The 23,821-nt window shown below is 38.3% G+C and overlaps 1 protein-coding gene across 1 annotated transcript in view; it reads left to right on the top strand.

The window, feature by feature from the left end:
• The window catches only part of ERGIC1 (endoplasmic reticulum-golgi intermediate compartment 1), an 84,252-nt gene that overhangs the window by 12,162 nt on the left and 48,269 nt on the right, over positions 1–23,821 (top strand). The window contains exon 2 of the mRNA XM_083354119.1: positions 14,482–14,543. Coding sequence (XP_083210245.1) covers positions 14,482–14,543 — 62 coding nt within the window. The remainder of the gene's footprint in view (positions 1–14,481; positions 14,544–23,821) is intronic.

Raw genomic sequence — 23,821 nt, 5'->3', positions numbered from 1 at the left:
CTTCACAACTAACAACAAAAATAATCTTACTTCAATTTACTTTTGCTTTGCAAACCTGCAAAGATCATAAATGCAAAGATCAGTTGTCAAATTACTTTTTCATCACCATCGTAACTGAACAGTTGCTAAATGAGTCTGTTGTTAAATGACAATTACCTGTATTAACATTCAACATTTCTAGTAGTCATAAGCAAAATTAAAGAAAGAAAGCTGTTATTATATTACATTATGTAAGCCCAATTTTATGGGATGAAACTGGGTGGATAGTTATTACTCACTACTTTTCAAAAAGAACAGAACTGAAAGATTTTAAAAACAGTTTATAAATTTTTACATTGGCACACGAACAAAGATTTAAAACTATCCTCTTCTACTGGATTTAAAGTAAATGTTGATGCAATATAAATATATTTAAGTTGAGCTTTTAATCACTTCAAACTGAAGATCTAGGGTCATTTTCCTTTTCTATTTAAAACCCAAATAATAGGGAAAATTTGAGTTGGTTATTCATATGATTAAGAGATAACTTATTAGCTAAAATATTAAGTTGTCATTTTACAAATAAGAGTGTTCCTGCAGTCCAGTAAGTAATTTGTGATGGAAGTTCTCTCCGTTTCTTATTCCATGGAGATGATTTCTCAGTGTTATATAGCAGATTTTTAAAGATTGTACAGAGCTGAAAGGAGTATCAAGAGATATAGTTTCTCCCTCTCCACAGAGAGTTAGTAGAGTTCCATATGTGAACAATTAATAAATGTGAATAATTTCTGTCTATCCACACTTTTATGTTCAGTGAACTATTACTTCGTAAAAATGTTTGAGTGTTATTCAGGCTGAAGGGACTTTCTTTCTTTGATGCTTGTTGCTTTTAAGCCATTCCATAGTAACATCTTATTTCCAGCATAAGCCCAATGTCTGCCCTTCCTCTACTCATGTTTTTGCAATTCAGGAAATAATAGAACTTTAGGCCAAGGCTAAAGTTAGGCTTTATTTGTGTTTTGCTATGAAATAATTTTTGTTTTGTGTTTCTCTTGAATTCGAGATATAAGTTGAGACTTTTCTTATCACTGACAAACTAGTATTTTAATATTTTTATAATTAGCATTAGATCCTCCCATGGTATATAGCATATCAGGTAGTAGTCTTTTAAGAGGGGAAAGATAAATTTATGAATCCTATTACTGAATGGATTTGAAGTGAAACTTGTGAATTAGTTGCTTGCAGACATAAATTATGTATAGACAATTACAATAAAATATGGTCTTTTACTGAAGAAACTGTAAAACTTTGTATTTTGTATAGATTTTTCTGTTCCTGTTTATTTTTCTATTTATACCCTACCTCAATCCCTAAGGACTCTCAGTAGTCAATAGTAAAGATCAATACTTTAAAATGCATGTGGAAACCGTTGTAGCCAGTGAACTACTGGCTACTGTGCACTTACTGGCTGAATTTCCAGGTGGCTTTTAAAGAAAGCCCCATATGGAGCCTGTTATAGTTGTCCAAAGAGGTGGTGATGAGGGCTTGAGTTAGTGTGGCAAGGCCCCCTTGTCTCAATAGGATTGCAGCTAGTGTACCAGCTGAAGCTGGGTCAAGGCCCTCTTTGCTTCTGCCTGAAGTTCCAGCAGGAGTTGGGAATCCAAGAGGACCCCCAGTTTCCTTGAGAAAGCACTTAGGTGGCCACCCTTACCACATTGCCTAAATTGAGTGGCCATATACATGCAATAAATAAATAATATTAATGGAGTGGCCTGGGGTGGGTATTTTTACTGTAGTGATCATGCCAAACTCCAAATTACCAGATGACCTCTCCCGCTGGTTTATGTAGTCCTTAAATAGTGGGGGGAGTGGACTGACCCTCCCCATAAGGGAGAAGCCCTGCGAGTCAACCCCTCTATCTTTCCCACAAGTGATTGAAACTGTCATCTGAAGAAGGAGCATAATCACCTCAGAAAAGTGCCTTTAATCCCGAACTCCTGTAGGATACCCTGTCATATAGATATCTTGTTGATGATATCAACAAGAAGATTATTAAGGAGTCTAAAAGGACTCCAGCTAATCCACTCCCACAGCAGCAGTCCTAAACAAATATCTTCTCTTTCCCACACCCGGGCCTGTAACCTAAAGGGAAGATCTAGAAGAGTCCCATTTCCTTGGATGGTCTCTAGCTAATCTCTAGAAATAAAGGAATGCAGACTGAATGGCAGCTATCTAATACCTCTGAGTTCAGGAAAGACCTCTTAAGAACCAGTTGCACCACAATTTCCTTAAGGATTATGGGCAATGTTCCTCTTGCAATGAGACGTTAACAACTACCTCCTTTTCTGATATTCAAAGGAGCAAGGATCCGTTCCACAGGCAGAAGTGGATCTTCTAGAGCTCTTTCAGCCATCTCCTGCGGCTCCCAGTCCTCTGCTATGTGTAGTCCAAAAAAAAAAAAAGGAGGGACTAAAAAAGTTCAACCAATCAATTCAAATATGCAGGGTAGGTGCATATCTCGCCTTGGCTCCACTCTTCAGTCAAACCCTGTTCTGCGCATGCGCGCATGTACGCACATGTGCACACATTTTCTGCGGCTCCCAGTTTTTCCTTTTGGGAGGGAACCGGTTCCGAGTGGCTCTTTCACTGTTTCAGGTTGCTGACCCCTGTTCTAGAGAGTATCTTTTCCACATTATCAGAGGACAAAGGCCAGAAAGACTCTCAGGTAACATGATAACATGAGAGAGTCAGTTTGGTCTAGTCACTAGTGGGTAAGGCACCAGGCTAGAAAGCAGAAGACTGTGAGTTCAAGTCCTGCTTTAGCCATAAAAGCCAGCTGGTTGTATTTGGGCCAGTCACTCGCTCTCAGACCAACCCATCTTATGGGGTTGTTGTTGTGGGGAAAATAGGATCAAGAAGGTACGTTGCATATGTTTGCTCCTTGAGTTATTTGTAAAATTAATAAGGGAGGGATATAAATAAATAAATGTATATAAATGTATATATGACACCCACTTACCACTTAGGCCCTGCCAAAATAAAATCAAGATTAAAACAAACAAAAGTGATTTTACTGACCTGACCTGACCTTTGGAGTAAGCCCCAAAGAGGCTTTAGTTTTCATTTAAAAAAAATCCTATTCATTTGTCCATATTTTGTTAATCAGTTAAATAAAGGCAACAAAATGATATTCAGATAAGGACAATTAAGGGTAGAATGCTGATCAGGTGATTGTCTATTAGTTTACAAACTTTTTTTTTCAACCAAGGAGGAACAAGGAACCTCTTGAGGTTTGCTGTATTTCAGTCCAGAAATGTTTGATGGAATTTGAAAATAACCTTCAAATTGAAACATTTCCTGGGCCTTAATTATGAACAGCTGATGAAATATGACTTAGAAATGAAACGGATCAAAGAATTGGCTGTAGAAATTGGTACGTGGGTATGAGAATTTCAGTGGAAGAATATCATTAAATTTATTCTGAATATTAAAGAGAAAATTGGTGTAAGATATTTTATTGTTGGTATAGATTCAGTTACAGCAGCAAAGAGTGCACTGTTGGAAGACCCTCTTTAGGAGCAGATTTTAAATTAAACCTTTCTTTTGCTAGGATTACATAACAATTGCAGAAGGTAGCCTTCCAAGCCCAAGAAAAGATACAGCTACTTTAAGATGTTGAAGACTGGTGCCCACACGTCTCCATATCGCTGCACACTCTAGTAGAGGGCTATTGTATTTGGCAACTTGGTGAAGCAGATTTTACTGATTGTTTACACTATGAAAGTTGAACAGGTTTATCATAGTCACCCTCTGACAAGGTTAGGCAAACACAATAGAGCTTGAAGGAGTTTTTTTTATTGTTTTATTATAAACTTGGATAATTAAAGACACCCCTTTAAGAGTACATGGTGATCTTATTATTTCTGGCTGTCCCTGATTTTTTTAGAATTGAATTCCTTCGACCAAGCATTACTTTTAAAACATTCCTTGGTCATTGTTTCAGAGCATTGATCCAAAGAAAGGCTGGGCTGCAACATTGGTTATTAAATAATTTGCTTTTCAGCTTGCTTGATGTTCAGGAAGGATTAACATTCTTTATTCTCAAAGGCATTGAAGGGTTGAGGAGTGAATTTAATTTGTTTAGGTTTGAAAACTGTTTTCAATTACAATGGTTTAACCACAGAACATATAAAATGGTTACTGTTTCAAAGTATGTGCAGGTTGTGCATTTGATATATCAATAGATGATTGACTACTGTTAGGGCTGTGGGGGTGAATTTCTAACAGAAAGAGAGTGAACTTCCTTTATTTTTGAAGAATCTATGTGGGTTTGTCCATACACTAAGTACTGCTTGTCAGATTGACAATGAATGTTTATATTGGGCAAAAAGTATAGCTGCAAAGTTGAATATACAAAAATTCCTGGCTTTTCCTCCTGCAAAATGACATATTTTAATTTGTTATCTTTCATAATTAAAGATATTGACAATGAAGGAAGTCTGAAAGTATCATCTAATCTGATTTTTAAAAGCTATCTTATACTGTAAGGCCTGATAGATGAAGAAATTAAAAAATTAAAGGATTGTGAATTAGAACAGAACGTTAGTATAAGAACCAGAGAAAAGATATATTTTTTTTAAAAAAAAGGAGAAAGAAGCTTCCATTTTTCATCTCTTGCTCTAGTTTAGGATTAGAGAACATGTTTGAAAGGTTCTTGGTTATTTTATTTTGGGGGCATCCCTTCATGATACTGGAACCCCTGAAGTGTTTGCACACCGAGCCAATTAACTTTAGGACTTAAGTGGTTCAGCTGTAGCTCTAAAGAAAACCTACTGAAGATAGCCTTGCTATGAGGGAAGAACAAGCAAAGGGTCAGGGCAGCAGAAATCAGAGGGGATGACTCGAGGAGCACCATGTGGCACAGGGGTCTTCAAACTCGGCCCTTTTATGACTCATGGACTTCAACTCCCAGAATTCCTCAGCTAGGCTGCTGTTTGAAGACCCCTGATGTAGCAGAATGACAGACACTGTTGATAGTTCCAGAGCAGCAACACCAGTGCCACATTGAAGGGGGATTGTCTTCCATTATCTTCAAATTATAGGTCCTTATTACTTTTCTGAACTGACTGGCTAGCCTGTCATGTATGCTTTTTCTAGCTTAATATACTTTGCTTTGAAAGAATCTTTTCGTATCGGTGGTAACATAGATTCAAGTTATCCCCCCTACCGTGTCATACACATGATATATAGTGCATAGCCATTAAAGCCATTATATTCTTTTTTAAATCTCCCATGCCAGCCAAACAGCATCATATATATTTGCAAAATATATCTATTAGGCCTGGGTTTCAATGGGAAAAGGTGATGTGTATGTATTTTATTTAATGCCTATCAGAAATAGCTTATACCAGTTACAGCTGCCCTCTGTAATTGTTGAATGATCCCAGTGAAGATCCTGCTTAGTTTAAGGTGCTCCTGGCAAGTGGTCCATGCACATTCACACACAATCTAAATATCGCAGTTCCTTGAAGTTGCATTTTATTTAAGGTATTTTGGGTGCACCCAAGAACACTTGAGAGCACCATTTCTTCTGCAAATACAGATTCCTGTCTAGTGCTCGCCTCCACTGAGCAAATTGCTGTCTTTAATCTAGTAGGTGAAAGACAACCAGTTGGTGTAGTGGTTAAGGCTCCAGACTAGAAACTAGGGAGATCTAGCTCTGTCTTAGACATGAAAACTGGCTGGGTGACTTTGGACCACTTGCAGTCTCTTAGCACATAATGTCAGGTTTGGGCGATAAGCCACTTGGTCAATTCCTGTTACAACCAATTGCTCAATACTCAGTTGATCTGAAAAAAAGTGGGCCATGCACTTGCTGGAAAAATGCTTGGAAGGAAAAAAAACTAGTAGCTGAAACAATCGTATGTAGTAAGACATTTCTGTGCCTTGAGTGTGTGAGAGAGATTGTGCACATATATTTCTTGGTATAAATCATCTGTATAAATAATTGGAAGAATGAACCCACCCATTCCCCCCTTTCCTGGTTTGCTTTTTGATGCAACAAAGCAGAAAGGTGCAATTAATCAAAGCTCAACATTGCATCAATCTATCTTAAAAGAAGTGTCTTATGTGCATACCGTACATATGCATACCCAGAAGACTTCAGGAGACTCTGAAGCAGTTGAATTAAGGCTTAAAATTTGAGAAACAAATCTTGTCCATATTTGCCCAGCCCTAATATTTATATGATAATTATAGCAATCGCTATTTCCAACCTTCAGTGGAAAAAGTCAGATTTGCTTAACAATGGTTTACTTAACTGCGGTGATTCGCTTAGCAACTATGGCAGAAAAGGTTGTAAAATGGGTATCTAAAACTCACTTAACCATTGGCTTGCTTAGCAATGGAAATTTTGGGCTCAGTTGTGGTAAGTTGTAAGTAGTGTGTAAGTTGAGGATTACCTGTATGGTGCTAGGATAGAGGTCTGCAAGTTAAGTATTGTTCTCTCAGATTCATCCAAGGCACTTTTGTACTTGAATGTAAAGAAAGTAACAGTCCATCTTATTTGAAATTCAAAAGCTAACTACCTTGCGAATGCAAGACAGGCCAAGGGACATATGCCTCTCTTCACCGACACCTTACTTGCTGCCACCACCTAGGCCAGGGGTAGGCAACCTCGGCTCTTTTATGACTCATGGACTTCAACTCCCAGAATTCCTGAGCCAGCTTGGCTGGCTCAGGAATTCTGGAAGTTGAAGTCCATGAGTCATAAAAGAGCCGAGGTTGCCTACCCCTGACCTAGGCCTGTTCCTGTAATCATAGTCGTGATCCTTGTTAGTTCTAATATGGTAACAGATGTGGAGTGTGTGTGTGTGTGTGTGTGCGCGCACGCGCCTCTTTCTGTAGGTAATTATATAAAAGTAACCATAGTAATTCCAAGCCCCCTTTTCTATAAATTCCTTCCTTTCAGTCCTTTTCTCAGTAGCTGCCCTTAGCTAAGAACCATAGAGTTTCAATATTGTACCACAGCACTGCCCTGTTTGTTCAGATCAAGCCTTAAATGGGTTCTCTTTGCATCAGAAGAAAAGCCTCCATTCTTACCAATGGAAGCTGATGCTTGCCCCTATCCCCCAGATCAGGATTAGAACAGGGATCAAAAGATTGAAGTCATTTATTTACTTTTGAAAAGCTTTCGGGGATTTGCTAATTGTGCCACTAACTCAAAGGCTGATGTTGCCTATAGAGCAGGGAGATAGGTAAGGGGGTACAGGTTACATTCAGACCTCATTATAAATCAGGATTCATGATGTTCTAGATTACTTTTAATTAGCAGCATGCTAGTGGCCATGCATTTTTTGTTGTTGCTCACCTGTTATTTCCGTTTGCATAAGCAAAGGTAAATAATTTTGTATTAATAATATATTTAACCGGGGTACTGATTTATTTTATTCCCTGACTAATTCAAGATCACCACAAGCAAGGAGCTTAGTTCAAGCATAATGCCATGCTATCTATTTCTGATGGATAAAAAGTTGTATAGACAGGAAGACGAGAGCAAATGAACTACCGTACATCTGCAATTAGAATGAAGCTTGATTTAGAGTTGCCTGCCTTTAGGCATCATCAAATACCTACAGTGCAAAGGGGTTGATGGGTAAGCATAGTTTGCAGATGGCTGCAGACAGGCCAATGCGCACACCTCCCAAATGCCAACTGTGCATTGTGCAGAGGTGCACATCCTGCATGCTGATTGGTTGATTCCTGTTCTGTGCTTTGCTGTTGGAGTGCCCCCTAGCCAGAATGTTACATTTGCAGAAATATAAACAGAACACCAATGCAACCATCCACAAATGACAGACACATAAAATATGTTCCTTGACCTGCAATACTGGAGAGGTCTCGGCCACTCACAGGGCTTTTTTGTGACTACTAAGGCAAGAATATGATTTTCTATGTTAATTAGCTGGAAAGTGTTAAAAATGGCTAAATTTATCTTTATCTTTAAAATTGTTAAAGATAAAGCTTATACGATGACCTACGTTAAATAAAACATTTTTTTCAACAAGAAATTGCCGTATTCACCAAGATTTTTTTTAATGTAAAATGAAAGATCTGGATTCAGCTCTTTTAGCTGAATTCAGAAATTAATGTCTTTTTCTTTTTTGAGAGCCATAGTTAAAAATAGCTTGTGTTTAATGTCTCCTTTGCTGCAAAGGGAACTTTGTCATATATATATAAATCTGAGATGTAAGGGTACCTATGGTTAAAAAAAGAACAATGGGCTCTTAGTTCAGGAAATAAGTACTATACATTTTGTACCATACATTAGTCTTCTGGGCCTTTCTCCATGCCCCCATCTCAGTTTTATTTGGGAACTTGTAGAGTGTAGGTGGCAAAGAAATTAGCCTTTTCAGTGACTCACCAGAATGATTCACTTGTATGTGGAGGGAGAAATGAGCCTGAGAAAGCAGTTAAGCAGTATGCTGGGCTCAGATTGGCTAGTTCTAGATAGCGAACATACAGTCCCATGAGCACTTTTAGTTCTAACAACTGTCCTTCTTACCACCTTGTGCATCAATCCGATGACCTGATTGTGTGTTATGCTGGTAGATTTGTTGACTACATTTTGGGGATATGGGCTTCGGGAATTCACAAAACTTAGCAAGCTACAATATATTATGCCCTAGCCCAGATTTTTAAGTGTTGTTCTTTTTTATTTTTATTTTAAAATACTGTCTTTTCTACTAATATGAAACAGACACCAACATTAATTTACTGTATGGAAATATGAATAATATTGCCTTATTTGAAATATGTGGTTTTTGTTTTTTTCAATCATCAACATTTGTCAGAGTTCGATGAAAGAGATTGTTTGCCTGTTTTTCTACCTCCTAAGGCTTATAAGGCTTCCTCCCTTACTAGTATTGGTGTTCCTTGATTTACAACCACAATTGAGCCCAAAGTTTCTGTTGCTAAATAAGACATTTGTTAAGTGAGTTTTGCCCCATTTTACGACATTTCTTGAGACAGTTGTTCAGTGCCATTGATAAGTTAATAATCTGGTTGTTAAGTGAATCTGGCTTCCCCATTGATTTTGCTTGTCAGAAGATTGCAAAAAGTGAGCAATGGGGATGCTGCAAAGGTTGTAACTGTGAAAAGGGTCATAAGCAGTGGTGGGATTCAGCTGGTTCACACCACTTCAGCAGAACCGGTAGCTAATTTTTTGTTGCCCAGGCCCAGAATGGACTTCTGGAAGCAGCATCCACACAGAGAACCAGTTGTTCACATATATGAATCCCACCACTGGTCATAAGTCACTTTTTTCAGTGCTGTTGTAACTTTGAACGATCGCTAAATGAACTGTTGTAAGTCGAGGACTACTTATATAATGTAAATAACTAAGAGTAACTCTGATTTGGGCTACGTGAGGCACCCTTCATTATCTCCACTTGCCACTATTGGCACATGAAAACAAATAATTTTCTGAGTGTGAATCTTGCTCTGCTACAATGGCACCATCTATGTATAACAGCAAAATATAAGCAAGCTTGATGAACTAAAGTTATCCCATTCTGTTTAAATCCAGCCAAAATCAGTATAGCTGGATTTTGTTTCTATCATTATGTCATTTTTTTGCAGATTATTTAAAAAGCTCTTCATTTGCTAATTAATCCAGTTTTTCTCAATATAAAATATTAGTTACAGTTAGCCTTAGTTCATAATTCTTTTGTGTATAGACTAACTAATACACAATATTTTCTTTGTGATTATTCATAATGCAGCATTTTTATGCATTTTCCCAAATACAGTACTTTGTATAAGTCAAGGGCAATAGACATTACAGTAGGCCAATTTCATATTGTATAATATTTAAACCTTTTTGTTCTAAAATAAACATTTTTTCATTCCTAATGGAAACCTCAAAATTTGACGAAATATGAAAATGTTTATTAGAGATAATCTATGGCGGACTGAATATGCTTATTTGGCATGGAATCTTGCTAATTAGAGATGAAATGAATTCAATAGTAGACCTGAGATTTATTTTATCTACAGATATTTTTAGCTAACCAATAAGATTCAGTCTCCTTGAATAATTATAATTTTAAAAAATTGTTTAGAAAGCCTGCCATATTGGTTGTTTAGTTTTATCTTCTTTTTGTAATGTTTATTTTCTACATTTCAAATAGAATTCTGGCTATAACACTGTAAGAGACCGGATGGATGGATGGATGACTAAAAATGGGTAATGGCTGGCACAATCACTGCCAGCTGTAGCATTTTGTTGTTGTTGTTAGTTGTGAAGTCGTGTCCGACCCATCGTGACCCCATGGACAACGTTCCTCCAGGCTTTTCTGTCCTCTACCATCTTCTGGAGTCCATTTAAGCTCACGCCTACTGCTTCAGTGACTCCATCCAGCCACCTCATTCCCTGTCGTCTCATTCTTCTATTGCCCTCAATCTTTCCCAGCATTAGGCTCTTCTTCAGTGGAGGAATTCAATTCATTTTGTCTATGCTTTTTCTTTTCCAAATAAAAAAGGGAAAACCAGGATAATAATAATGCATGTAGTGATACAATAGGCCAGGGGTGTCAAACTCAATTTCATTGAGGGCCGCATCAGCATTGCGGTTGCCCTCAAGGGGCCAGGTGGGCATGGCCTACTGGGTGGGCGTGGCTAGAGTGTGTATGGCCTACTGGGTGGGCATGGCCACCTCTACATCGTTTGCATCAAGGGTGCCTATGGGGGCCTGGGCAGGAGTGGGACAGATCTGAGGGTCTCTGGCAGAAGGAGGAAAGGACAAAAATTTCACTATGCTCTAAAGCACAGAAAAGATTTACCTATATTGCAATGTGTCAATCATTCATTTGAACAGTGTGTTCAACTAAGTTAGTCCTCCTGAGTTCCGTGGTACCTGTTTTATCATTTATGATCACAATGTTAAGATATCAGAACTTGAAATCTATTCAGTGACTTTTCCTGTAACAGTTCAGCAGTGTCCAGTGTGTATTGTAGTGATGCTGAAGTGATGCACATGCAAAAATGCGTCATGAAAATGCTACAAGTTATGTATGTGCGGTAGACACTGAGATGCAGTATTTCTATTATATTATGAATTGTTTATCATTCCACCTGCCAACCCCACCCTAACCCTTTATGCAATCTTGAAAGTCTGATTCTAGCTTCTAAATATTGTCAATTACAAGTTTTATATGCCTTAAAGCCTAGCTAGATTTCCAGTGAAAAATAATAGCAACATTTGGTTTAGCTAACAGGGCTTCTTTATGTATGTTTTTCAAAAAAATAGATAAATGAAGTGTGTGTCTGTCTGTCATTACAATTAATACATTCCCCACCCCAAAAATCTAGTCTAATGTGTTTTTCCTGGTGACATTCTACAGATAAAAATCTGAGATTAGAGTGAAAAATACCAAGAAGAAGAGACTATGTGCCAAAGAAGACAACATTTTTCTTTTTAAATCACCACTTATTAATCCAGAAACATTGGCACTATTTTTAAAATTTTTGCAATAGATTGTCTCTTGCTCAAAAAACATGCTTCCTTTTATAGTGTCCATATGGTGTTATTTTTACTGCTTTCAGCCTAGAGCTATTTCCTGTTTCCAATAATTTAGTTAGACTCCAAAGCGCCTCTTTCCTTTTTGGCTTCCTCACCAGGTTTACTAAGGCATTATTGTCATTTTAGTGAGACGACGCCAGTGTTGAGGTTTTAATGGGCTGTGAGCAAGAAGTTCAGCTATTTCCTCTGCCTAGGAGGCCATGATGTCATAAGCTGCTATGAGGCTCTTTATCATATGCTGCTGTTACCGTGGTCTGTGTGGAAAGAATGTAAACAGTACTTTCCAGATGTTCCCAGGGAATCTGCAGGCCCATAAATGGGCTATTTTATGGAAGAATATTATTTTCAATGAGAGGAAAGATGAATCAGGTTGTACAAAATGCAGTATATAGCTTTGATAATGTCAAATGTTAAAGGCTTTTGTTCATGTGCATCTGTCATGTGGTGACTCCAGGTTTGCATGCATATACTTCCCCAAATGTCCCTCCCATCTCCTGGCAAAGAAATGTGTCATGGTCAGAAATGCAGAAAGTTATATTTTCTCCAGGCAAATTAATAAGCATTGAAAGGCACTGGATCTTTTTTTTTTAGCTATACATAAGCATTCTCAAGGCAACATACTTAATCTTCAGAACCTTTTTGTGTTGCATCAAGACGATGTCCTACATATTGTAACTAAAGTTGTCTTTTCATTTCTCACTTGCATGTAGACCTTGCGTAGGTAGCTGGGCATAATTATTTCTTGCCATATTCATGTTTTGTCATGCAGGATTGCTGGCTTGGGCTTGATGACTAAATTTAGGCAACATTTAACATTTTTAGTTTTTCATTTTTTTAAGTAGAGGAGGTTGTCAACTATTAAAGAATTATCTGAGTTATACACTGTTTATAGAATTGTACAGTAGACAGGTAGTCAGTCAAGATGGTGGCCTATTTGTACAAAACCAAATGATAGTAATCCATTGCAATGATTATTTCTTAAACCTAATATAAATTATATTACAAGTGTGTGGAAGATCAGAAATCTGTAGAGGAGGAGAAATCATAGACATAAAGAAGAGATTGAAGAAAAGCAGACTTTTACCCTTCAATATCGCTATCTTAATTGTTTCTGAAACAAAGTTGTCTTTAAAAAAACAAAACCTTATCTGTTGCCTTTTCTGTTTTTGTTTTTCTTTCCCATGAGTAGTTTTGATTTTTAACTCCTTTGGAGAAAGGGTTTTTTCACATTTGATTATAACTTTTTAAAGTACTGCACTATCTATGCCAGCGATTCTTACAAACAGTAATCCATAACTGTTATACTGTAACTGGTTCTCAACTTTGTTTTTATTCCTTAATTCCACACTCCAGTGAGATTAACTGGAGCCTCTAGGGGTCCTTGTTTAATAATCAACTGTTTCTGGGGCCCACCACCTCAAACTACAAGTGGAGAATGGAATTTATTTATTTTTATTTTTTTTATTTTAATTGCATTTATATCCCGCCCTTCTCCGAAGACTCAGGGCGGCTTACAAGCTTAGCAGTAGCCTTCATTCTATGTATATGCCTGCTTATTAGGGTTTTCACACACACCCCAGCGGTATTATTACAAAGTCAGCTTATTGCCCCCAACAATCTGGGTCCTCATTTTACCTACCTCGGAAGGATGGAAGGCTGAGTCAACCTTGAGCCTGGTGGGATGCGAACCTGCACTAATTGCAGGCAGCTGGTGTTACTTAAGGAGGCATTAGCCCACTGCTCTGAATGTTCCCCAATACAGATTCCCTATGGAAATAGAAAGTGGGCATTCTTAGGGAGAAACATTCTCCTCAGCATTTCAGATTTGTATGAACCAAGTAATATTCAGTCCAATAAAATCTCACCTGCAGGGATGCATCCCAGAAATACGTTCATTGCCTTGTGGGGCGCTTAAGTGGTAACTTGCAAATTGTCTGAGATCACATCCTCAGCATTCAGCAACAAAACAACCTATTTGGAGAAGTGTTCATTTTAAAAAAAAGTTTTGAAATCAGTGGAAATTATTCTGTAGTGTAGCCTCTAGATCAGTGATGGCGACCCTTTTAGAGACCGAGTGCCCAAACTGCAACCCAAAACCCACTTATGTATCATCGGGTGCCGGGTGGGCATGGCTCTTTGGGTGGGTGTGGCCAATTGGGTGGGTGGGCCCATTGAGTGGGCATGGCTGCAGTGGTAACAGCAGACTGGGTGGGAGTAAAAAGTTCAATCAATCAATTCCAACTTTGCGAGAACTTTTTTCCCCGCGAGAAGTTGAAATTGATTGATTGATTGAACCTTTTTTTTGTGTACATGGCGGCGGAGGCCTAAAGCGAAAAGGTTTTATAAAACCCAGCTGAAGGCCTAGGACTGGGGTGATGGCGCAACTGCCCATAGAGAGGGTTCTGTGTGCCATCTATGGCACCCGTGCCATAGGTTCGCCACCACAGCTCTAGATAAACAAGGAAGTGAACTAAACCAACAAAAGGTTTTCCCAGCCTGATCTGCTTGAAAGAACTCATAATGGAAATACTGTAGGTCATCTGAAATGGGGCCACATGAATAACAGGCTGGTAGAGAGCTGTTGATGGCTTTTCTTGCACTGAACGAACTCACTAATAAGCACAGTTAAGGGGTCTGCTTCTGGGCTTAATGAGTGAGTGTGGAGAGGCAGAAGGAAAAAATGGCATCTCTCCATTCTCTCTTTCCCTTGTTCTTTTCATCAGACCTGACTGGCCATAGGTGGAATTTTTAAAAAATGTGGTTGTTCCCTTATATGAGAGAACAAAAAAGTGGTGAAAAATGAATAATTATAATGTTGGAACCATTAATAGAAATATTTGTAGTATTGTAGACTCTGAATCATGAAATGTTCCACCTGTTTTATAATGTTTGTGGATATATTTTTTTGGTATGTTTTACAGGTTTGATATTTACAGAAAGGTGCCAAAAGACCTTACCCAGCCAACCTTTACAGGAGCAATTAGTAAGTATCTGTGTCTGTATTTTTTATTATTATTTTTGCCTTGGCAAATTTCAGTGCAGGATTTGAGTTTTTTCTGATCTTTTATGTAATTCAAAGCAGTATTGTGGGCCTTCAGATTGCATATTGGCCTTTAAACTGAGATCTTCCTGAATCCTCCCACAAGGATAATATTTGACATATTTTTTTCCTCCAATTTGGATGTAGGATGAAAGTGAACACGCTACTCTCAAGCAAATTAATATGAATATTTTTTGCAGAATCTTTATTTTTATCTTTCTTTGTTGCCACGAAGGATAATTTGAGAGTGATTTTTATTATTATTTGGTATCTTTATCCCTTTCTTCATTTCTTCTTTGTAAGTTTTAATTCTATACCATCATTTCAGGGCATTGTATAGAGAACATGCAATCAGGCTGAGAATTTTAATTTTTAATTTTAATTGGGGTTTTTTACTTTTTCAGGGACTGTTGTAATTATTTTTAATTGTTTTTAACTTTTGTATTTCTTGTTTTAAATACCCTGTAAACCGCCCTGAGTCCTGCGGGAAAGGGCGGTATATAAATCCAATAAAATAAAATAAAATAAATAAATAAAATCAGAATCATTCTTTATACCTAATATTGCACTTGTCTTCCTGTTCCTTTGTTTGACTGGCTACTTCCCACTAATTGCATATCATCGTTAATTATTGACCCTATTTCTTTTTTTATTTTACTACATGTACACCTTAAGCATTACATTCCTAAGACATTCAATTTCTTTGCTTTTACTCATGTGCCTAGTTCTTACTTCCATATAAAAATGTGGGCATAAGAATGCTCTTATACATAGCCAATTTCTCTTCTTTCAATCAACATTTATTCCTTGTAACAGATTCTATACCCTCTTTTACCTTTTTATCAGCAGTTGCACATGTTAAAACTTGTCCATCCATTTTAGTAAGCTTTCTACCTAGTACATTGATTAATCTATATCATCTAGTTTTTGTTGTCATTTATGTATTATTTGCCGTTCACTCTATTTTTCTTAGTCTTTGATATGTTAATTTTCAGATCCAAATTCCTCAGCTTCAATTTGCAGTCTACGATTTGCTGCAAATCATTCACATTCTCAGGCATTTGCGTTTATATTCTGTATATCATCTATATACTACTAAGTATACATAGATCAATACACCCCTAATATGAGCAAAAATGTTCCTTTTCGATGTATTCATAAATACATTAAACAACCAAAGTGGCATCACCTGTCTTCTCTTTCCTTCTTCACTATGTTGAACCATTTTCTAAGTGTTCCATTTAGTCTCACGTTTTAGTTTCATCATAAGCTATTCTTAGCTTATTTAGTAATCAGTCTTCAACTCCTTATTTGCACAAAAAAGTCCGTAATTCAAACCTATTCATTTTATGATATACTTCTAAAATCAACAAATGACAACAGAATTTTCTTTTGGACATGGATACATTTCTCAGTGAAGAACAAAATGGTTTGTATATGCCTTGTCCCTCATAAATCTTCAGTGTGCTTCTAAAATTATGCTTATTGACACACCTTATACTTTTTCAAACAGAATTCTAGCAGTCATCTTCCTGTGCACAATTTATAAATAAATTCTCCTGCACTTGTTGCACTATACAAATAACGTCTGAACTGGTAGTTTTTGCATTTACTCTTGCTCCCTTTCTCTTTGTACAGGGAACATTTATTCAGTTGTCAGGCATAGATGCAGTCTTCACACACATGTTAAACAAGTTGCACAACTACTCCTTAAGCAAACCCCATTTGTAATGTAAGATTTTTCAAGTTACACCATATAGGGAATTGTGATGGTGTTAAACTGTGGGGACTGTTGTTGCTAAATGGTGTGGTCGCATTGTACAGTGGGTCACTTAGCCACTGAAATTATGATCCCTATTGCTGTGGTAAATGAAGGACTACTAGGACTACTTTAAAGTTATGAAGGATTTTATATGTTGCATCCCTTTGAGTGCATGAGCATTCAGAAAGATGAATTCAATCATGCTCCAGATATGAGGCGCATTAACTGCTATTGATTATGTGCCATCGTTGTTTTCAATTTCTAGTGATTACATAAATAGGCCTTCTCCATGACAATCTGTCCCTAACCTAATTTTTCAAGTCTACCAAGATAGCACCCATTTCTATTGTAATTAAATCCATCCATTTGCTCTTTTTCTTCTCTTTCCTTCCATCTTTTCCAGCATTAGAGAGAGAGCTAGGTTTTTTTCATAATATGTCTGAAGTAGGATAATTTGAGACCAGTCATTTGTGCCTTGAGTGAGAATTCTTGATTGATTTGTTCAATGATCTGGTGTTGTGGGGTTTTTTTTGGTCTGTCTGTGGAATTCTCAGGAGTCTTCCCCAACACCAAAGTTCAAAAGAATCAATACTCTTCCTATCCTGCTTCTTCAAGGTCCACTTTTCACCTCAGAAGAGTATCATAGAGAATACCACAGTTGCACAATTTTTGTAGGTATAGACACACCTCGGCATTCAGTTATTTTTTCCAAGGCCATTATGGCTGCTCTACTAAGTGCTAATCTGCAGTTTGCTATTTCTTGACTGCTTGTTCCTTTACAGTTCATAATTGATCCTAAAAGGCAGAAGCTATCCACCATTTTGATATCTTCATTGCCAATTGTTTTATCTGTTGTCATTTGTTGACATTAAATCTATCTCCCCATTAAACATTTGAAGCCTTAGCAATTTAAATTTTAATTGTTTTATTCAATCCTTAAAAAATTCCTTCTTACTGTCTTTTGGCAGAATATATTTTTTTTGCATACATGCCCACTATTTCACTGAGTAAGGCTACTCAGTATAGTAAATCTACTATATTGGCATTGTCTACAGTCTTGCTGTAGAGCAGTGGATCATTCAAGATTTCACAGAAAAGTCTTGGCTTACCTGTATCAATGAATTATATCAACATTCCTTTTTCATTATTTGTCTAAAGATGTAGAGCTATTCATTAAAAAGGTGATCTAAATCTACAGTTCTTGGCTTGAACAATATTTACATAACCTTTCAAATGATTCTGGGTAATTTATTAAATATCTTTTCTAAAAATAAGGTGCATTAAATCAGTTTATGTCAGCTGATGGATGTATTCTTGGTTTTGGATTGTACTGTAAGATGCCTACCAATAGCCGTTCCAAGCTTACTGTGTATCATCATGCCAAGCTGCCCATGTTTGGATAAGGTTGCCGTGACATATGCTGTGGCATATGATAGCTAACAACCCAGTGGCACAAACTAAATGACATATTGATAGGAAAGCACTCCAGACAGCTGCTCTGTCACTCCCCAGCTCTTCTGGATGAACTGTATATATTCATGACAACATTGTGTAAAAATATTGTGAAGCTTTGAGGACAGAGGATTCTAGATGCAAATGGAAAATGTGTGATTTATGACATTAAGAATGTATGGTTTATATTCATAATGGACCAAGATATTTTTATAACAATGCTAATTGGAACAATTTACATTACAAATATAATTTATTGAAAAACTTTGTATTACTTTAGGTGCCCAAACCCTTCTATGCACCATAGAGAGCATCTTGCTCTCTCTATTTAAGGCTTTCCTCCCTTAACTTTTGGGTTGGGGTACAGGAGTGTAGAATCAGGGTCTCCGAGTTCCATTTTAGCTAGTTGGGTTAGATAACACCCTTGGGATCCCTGATTTATTATGGCTGATCCATTGCCACCATTTGAGGCGGTACACTATCTATATACTGTTAAAACTCACTGTCATGACTTTTAACTGAGCAAAAAGAGTACATCACAGGGCAACCATTTTTAAACCAGGGTACTTCAAATGAGCCGATTTACAGAATGTGTCCAAAATCTGGGACCCATGACTCCCAAGGGAGTGAAATTTGGAAAGTTGTGGCTGTTTCAGTGGTACTGGCTGCTGCTGTTGCAGTCATGTGGTCGTCATTTTCAAAGTGACAGTTTCTCAGTCAGACTCACAACATCTCATTCCATTTCCCACCCAGGAGCAACCATTTATGTGCCTGCTGGAAAGGAAAAGGGAGGAGGAAGGAACCCTCCCACCCCGCACATGCTTCCCCAGACTCCTTGCACACTTCTGCCAACCCTCCCTGATTTGCACTGCCCCCTGCATGCCTTCCCTGACCTGTGCATCATCTCGTGGGCAGCCCACACACATTTCTCTTTTGTGCTTCTTCCCTCACCCATGTGTTACTTCTTGGGCACCCCCCACACCCTTCCTGATCCATGCTGCCACTCCCCCATGTGCAGTCCATGTAAGGCACCTCTTGCATACTCTTAAGCACTGCCTGGCACCCTTCCCAACCCATGCACATAGGCCATTCCTGATTGAGACAGCACCTCTGTAAGCCCCACAAGCATTTCTTGACCTGCGCCCTATCCTATGCCCCTACCCAACCCGCATAGCAACTCTCATGCACCTCCAGGTATCCTTCCCAAGTGTTATGAAACTTGTCATGCACCTCATGGTTATTTTTTACCTGCACTCCACAGACACTCCCCCCCACTCTCTCTCCACCTGGCAGCAGCCATTTGCCTGCCTGCTGGACTTGCAACTTCTGGTGGCTTTCCCAATAACTTCCTTCCTATAAACAAAGTACATGGGGAGGCTGGCAGGAATTTGAAGGAGGAGGGAGGAAGATAATGACAGAATGACAAAGAGGGAAGGGAAGGGGAGGAAGGAAGGAAGGAAGGAAGGAAGGAAGGAAGGAAGGAAGGAAGGAAGGAAGGAAGGAAATGTCTAGAATTCTCAGCCTGCTTTACTGACCGAGAGTACTGGATGTATTTGGCATAAATATTCATATAGCTAACCTTCTTGTTCCAACATAAAAATAGTTGTGTTTATTTATAGGCTGGGAAAAGGAAGCCTGTTCTTTACACCAGGAAGGAGAAGGTGAACTCAGCTTTTCCTTGCTTTAGGTTACTGTGCTTCATTGTTTCAAGCAGTTGACTCCATTCCCCTAACATTCTGGGTGGGCTAAAATTATCCCTTTGCATCTAGTTTGCTTTTTTTCCTACAAAAATATGTTTATTAAAATGCATGACTTCTGTTTAAGGAAAGATGGAGTTAAGGATTTTCCAGGATGGGATGTAGCATGTCAACAAAAGCAAGAAAAAAGGGATGATATTGGAAGTACAGTTCTGAGAAAAAGAATCGACACATAAGTCTAATAAATAAAATAAACAGATTAAAAAATCTGGATGAACAAACCTCAGTACATGTTGGTATAATGAAATTATATTAAAAGAAGAGAGAACAGATACAGCAAGAATAGTCAGTGGGCATAGGATAAAATGCCTAGTAATAGAATCAAGCAGATTCTTGTATTATTACAATACATAGGATTTGGCTAAATTTCCTTTGGAGATGACACAGCATCTGCTTTTTTTTAAATGCTGGATCAAGAACTGTCATCCTAATGTTTCTAGTCTTAGGTGTGGGAAGACCCTGATAAAATCAGTTTGTGCAAGTTAATGCTTTTTTCCAAACCAGCTTAAAACAATCTGTGCCTTTGTTCAGGTACATGGATACATTCTTAGCAAAATGTCTCCATATGCCTTTTCCCTTCTTTGGGTGGTTTGTGAAGTAGAAAACAATTTTTCTTCCTTTCCATCACTTCTGCCTCAAGCTTGATAACATTCTGATTTCTTTAAATCATCTATAATATCAGCACAGTCATTCTCTGGCTGAAAGAACTCTCACACTTTGATCCTATTCAACTGGATTCTTTTAAAGGGGTGTTAATTCCAAATGTTTTCCCACAGAATAATTTGTGGAAGAGTGACATACTTTAGCAGGCATTTAGTTCCTGGAACAGACATTCATTCATGGCAAAAAATGTTACATTCTGACTCTTGTATTTCCTAGCATTTATGGGCGATTGGCTTGTGAGAATTACTAAGTTGCTAGACTGTAACTCAAATATCATGTATTTTTCTTGGTTTAAATGGTGTGATTTCAACTTAAATTGAAATTCATAGAATATATGCCACCCATTACAGTACTGTTTCTTATCTCAGGTTTATTAAAGGCTCTTGGCTGTGGCTGTAACAATTATGAATGTGCCTCCAATTACTTTTTTCCCCTAATGGATAGGTAGACCAATTGACCTAAAAGTGATTGCTGCCTGAATCAAGAGGTCATGCCAATCAAAGCACCCTATAGATCAGACATGTCAAACTCCCGATGTCACGTGACATCACGCAACATATTGGAGCTTTTTCCCCATTGCCAGCAATGAGATGGGCATGGTTTTGTCATGACGCGTCTGGCCTACAGACCAGCAGTTTGACATCCCTGCTATAGATAGACATTACAAACCTGCCTCTTCAGTTCCATGCATGATATACTGTGAAATAAGTGGTCTAGGAGTCTTCCTCGGTGCATGGAGAGTTGACCCAGGGCCTTCCTCTTTATTCACAAGTACTCTACATACAGGGAAGATTGGAACTCTCACAGCTATTTTATTTATTGTATTTTGATGCATCGCGATAAGTATACACAAAACAGAGTGGTCACAAGCTGTATGGCACTATCCTGACACCCATTTTGTATGACAACTATTGCCAATATTTGCTAAAGAGACATTTGAATTTCACCCAGTTAAAATCCCTTATCATAACCCATACAGCATGCTATAGCCTTACAGACAGGAGCACAACATAGATGTTTTCTGGAATTACAGTGAGGGCGTGTTGTTGGAACAGTAAGATTTAGAATCAGGAGTTCTTTCAAGCTCCAGGATGGGAATGACTATGGCTATGTGGCTGTGTAAATGAACCCAGCAATTTGCTTCTGGTCTGTAACAACTATTGAGTAAATGCAGTATTGATGCACAGTTCATTTAGAATTGTGTTCCTTTCTTAATCTGGGTTTTTTTTTAAGACAAATGTTCCACAATGACTTAAAAAGGGCTGCTGCAATACAGAGAGCACTTCAGCGGCAAGACCTTGTGGTGATGAAGATGGATATTGGAATGTCCTGGCATAGTCTCTGAAGACAGAATGAAGTCACATGGTGCTTAGATGTTCCCCTCCCTCAGTACTGTGGCTTGAAGCATTTCTTCTTTGCCTATTCCATGGTGATTCAGAATGGAGTCAATATGTGAAAAATGTTTGCTTTAATTCATCAATAAATATCATCTCTGCCTCTTTCACTTAGACTAACGCATACGGATTTTGCCACACCCTCATTGCTTTCATTTGAGTCTGCTTCCTTCATTCACAGTCATTCTTCAGTGACTGTTTTGAAACGCATGGAGGTATTTTTTTAAAGATCTTGTTAATACCACCATAATAATAACTCAAGGCAGTGAACATCTTAATATTCCTTCCTACTCCTACCACCTCAACAACCTTGTGAGGTGAATTGGGCTGAGAAAGAGACTGATTGGCCCTAAGTCACCAAGTAGGCTTTCATGCCTAAGGTGGGACTAGAACTCACAGCCTCCTGGTTTCTAGACTGGTGCCTTAACCATACACCAAACTGTTTATATAGAGAGATGTCTAATAGAACACTAATGCTGGTAAGAACCCCAGAGATTTTCAGCTTCCTTCTCCACAAAAAATGTTTATTAAATCCAACTATAGACAGATACAATTAAAGGAAAATTGTGGCGATCTTTGTAATACTAACTTGGGAAGAACTGTGATACCAAGAAAGAATCTAGTCTCATTTTTAATGTTTAATTTTGTGGGAAAAGTTAGCATCTGGAGCTTAATTAGTTGCTGAGGCATGTTCAAGAAATCCTCACCTCCCGCTGCGTAGTGTGAACGTTTGCCCGTCCTACCCGGTCAGGCAGGAATGGTAGGTTGCAGACACTGACAGTTAAAGAAATCCAACTGGTGGTGTCTAGGAAGAAAGCCTTTGCTGCCATTGTCTCTGCCCCGTGCAATATTCTGTCCCTGGAGGTAAGGCAGGCCATGACTCTTTTGGCCTTCTAAAAAGGAGTTAAAACATGGTTTAGGGGTCTTGAATGGGGAGCTCAAAGGAGCATGGAATTATGGGACTGGTTGGTGCCATAAGAACCTTCCCTTTGGATTTTTAAATAACTTTTCACTAATGTTTCACTGTGTTTCCCTTTTAAAATTTTAATTCTAAACATTTTAATTTTATATAGTGAGGAGAAAAATTATTTCATCCCCTGCTGATTTTGTACATTTGCCCACTGACAAAGAAATGATCACTCTATAATTTTAATGGTAGGTTTAGTGAGAGACAGAGTAACAAAAAAAATAATCCAGAAAAATTCATTTCAAAAAAGTTATAAATTGATTTGCATTTTAATGAGTGAAATAAGTATTTGACCCCTTCGCAAAACATGACTTAGTACTTGGTGGCAAAACCCTTGTTGGCAATCACAGAGGTCAGACATTTCTTGTAGTTGGCCACCAGGTTTGCACACATCTCAGGAGGGATTTTGTCCCACTCCTCTTTGCGGATTCTCTCCAAGTAATTAAGGTGTTGAGGCTGACGTTTGACAGTTCGAACCTTTGGCTCCCTCCACAGATTTTCTGTGGGATTAAGGTCTGGAGACTGGCTAGGCCACTCCAGGACCTTAATGTGCTTTTTCTTGAGCCACTCCTTTGTTGCCTTGCCTTGGGTCATTGTCATGCTGGAAAACCCATCCATGACCCATTTTCAATGCCCTGGCTGAGGGAAGGTGGTTCTCACCCAAGATTTGATGGTACATGGCCCTGTCCATCATCCCTTTGATGCAGTGAAGTTGTCCTGTCCCCTTAGCAGAAAAACACCCCCAAAGCATAATGCTTCCACCTCCATGTTTGACTGTGGGAATTGTGTTCTTGGGGTCACAGGCAGGATTCCTCCTCCTCCTAACAAGCCAAGTTGAGTTGATGCCAAAGAGCTCGATTTTGTTCTCAACTGACCACAACACTTTCACTCAGTTCTCTGAATCATTCAGATGTTCATTGGCCTGTACGTGTGCTTTCTTGAGCAGGGGGACCTTGCAGGTGCTATAGTATTTCAGTCCTTCACAGCATAATGTGTTACCAATAGTTTTCTTGGTGACTATGGTCCCAGTTGCCTTGAGTTCATTGACAAGATCCTGCCATGTAGTTCTGGGCTGATTCCTCACCATTCTCATGATCATTGAAACTCCACAAGGTGAGATCTTGCATGGAGCTCCAGGAAGATTGACAGTTATTTTGTGTTTCTTCCATTTGGAAATAATCACACCAACTGTTGTCACCTTATCACCAAGTTGCTTTGTGATAGTC

The sequence above is a fragment of the Vipera ursinii genome (assembly GCF_947247035.1).
Source record: "Vipera ursinii genome assembly, chromosome: 2".
NCBI lineage: Eukaryota > Metazoa > Chordata > Lepidosauria > Squamata > Viperidae > Vipera > Vipera ursinii.
Note: the sequence above shows the minus strand (reverse complement) of the source record. Positions and strands in the feature narration are given on the sequence as shown.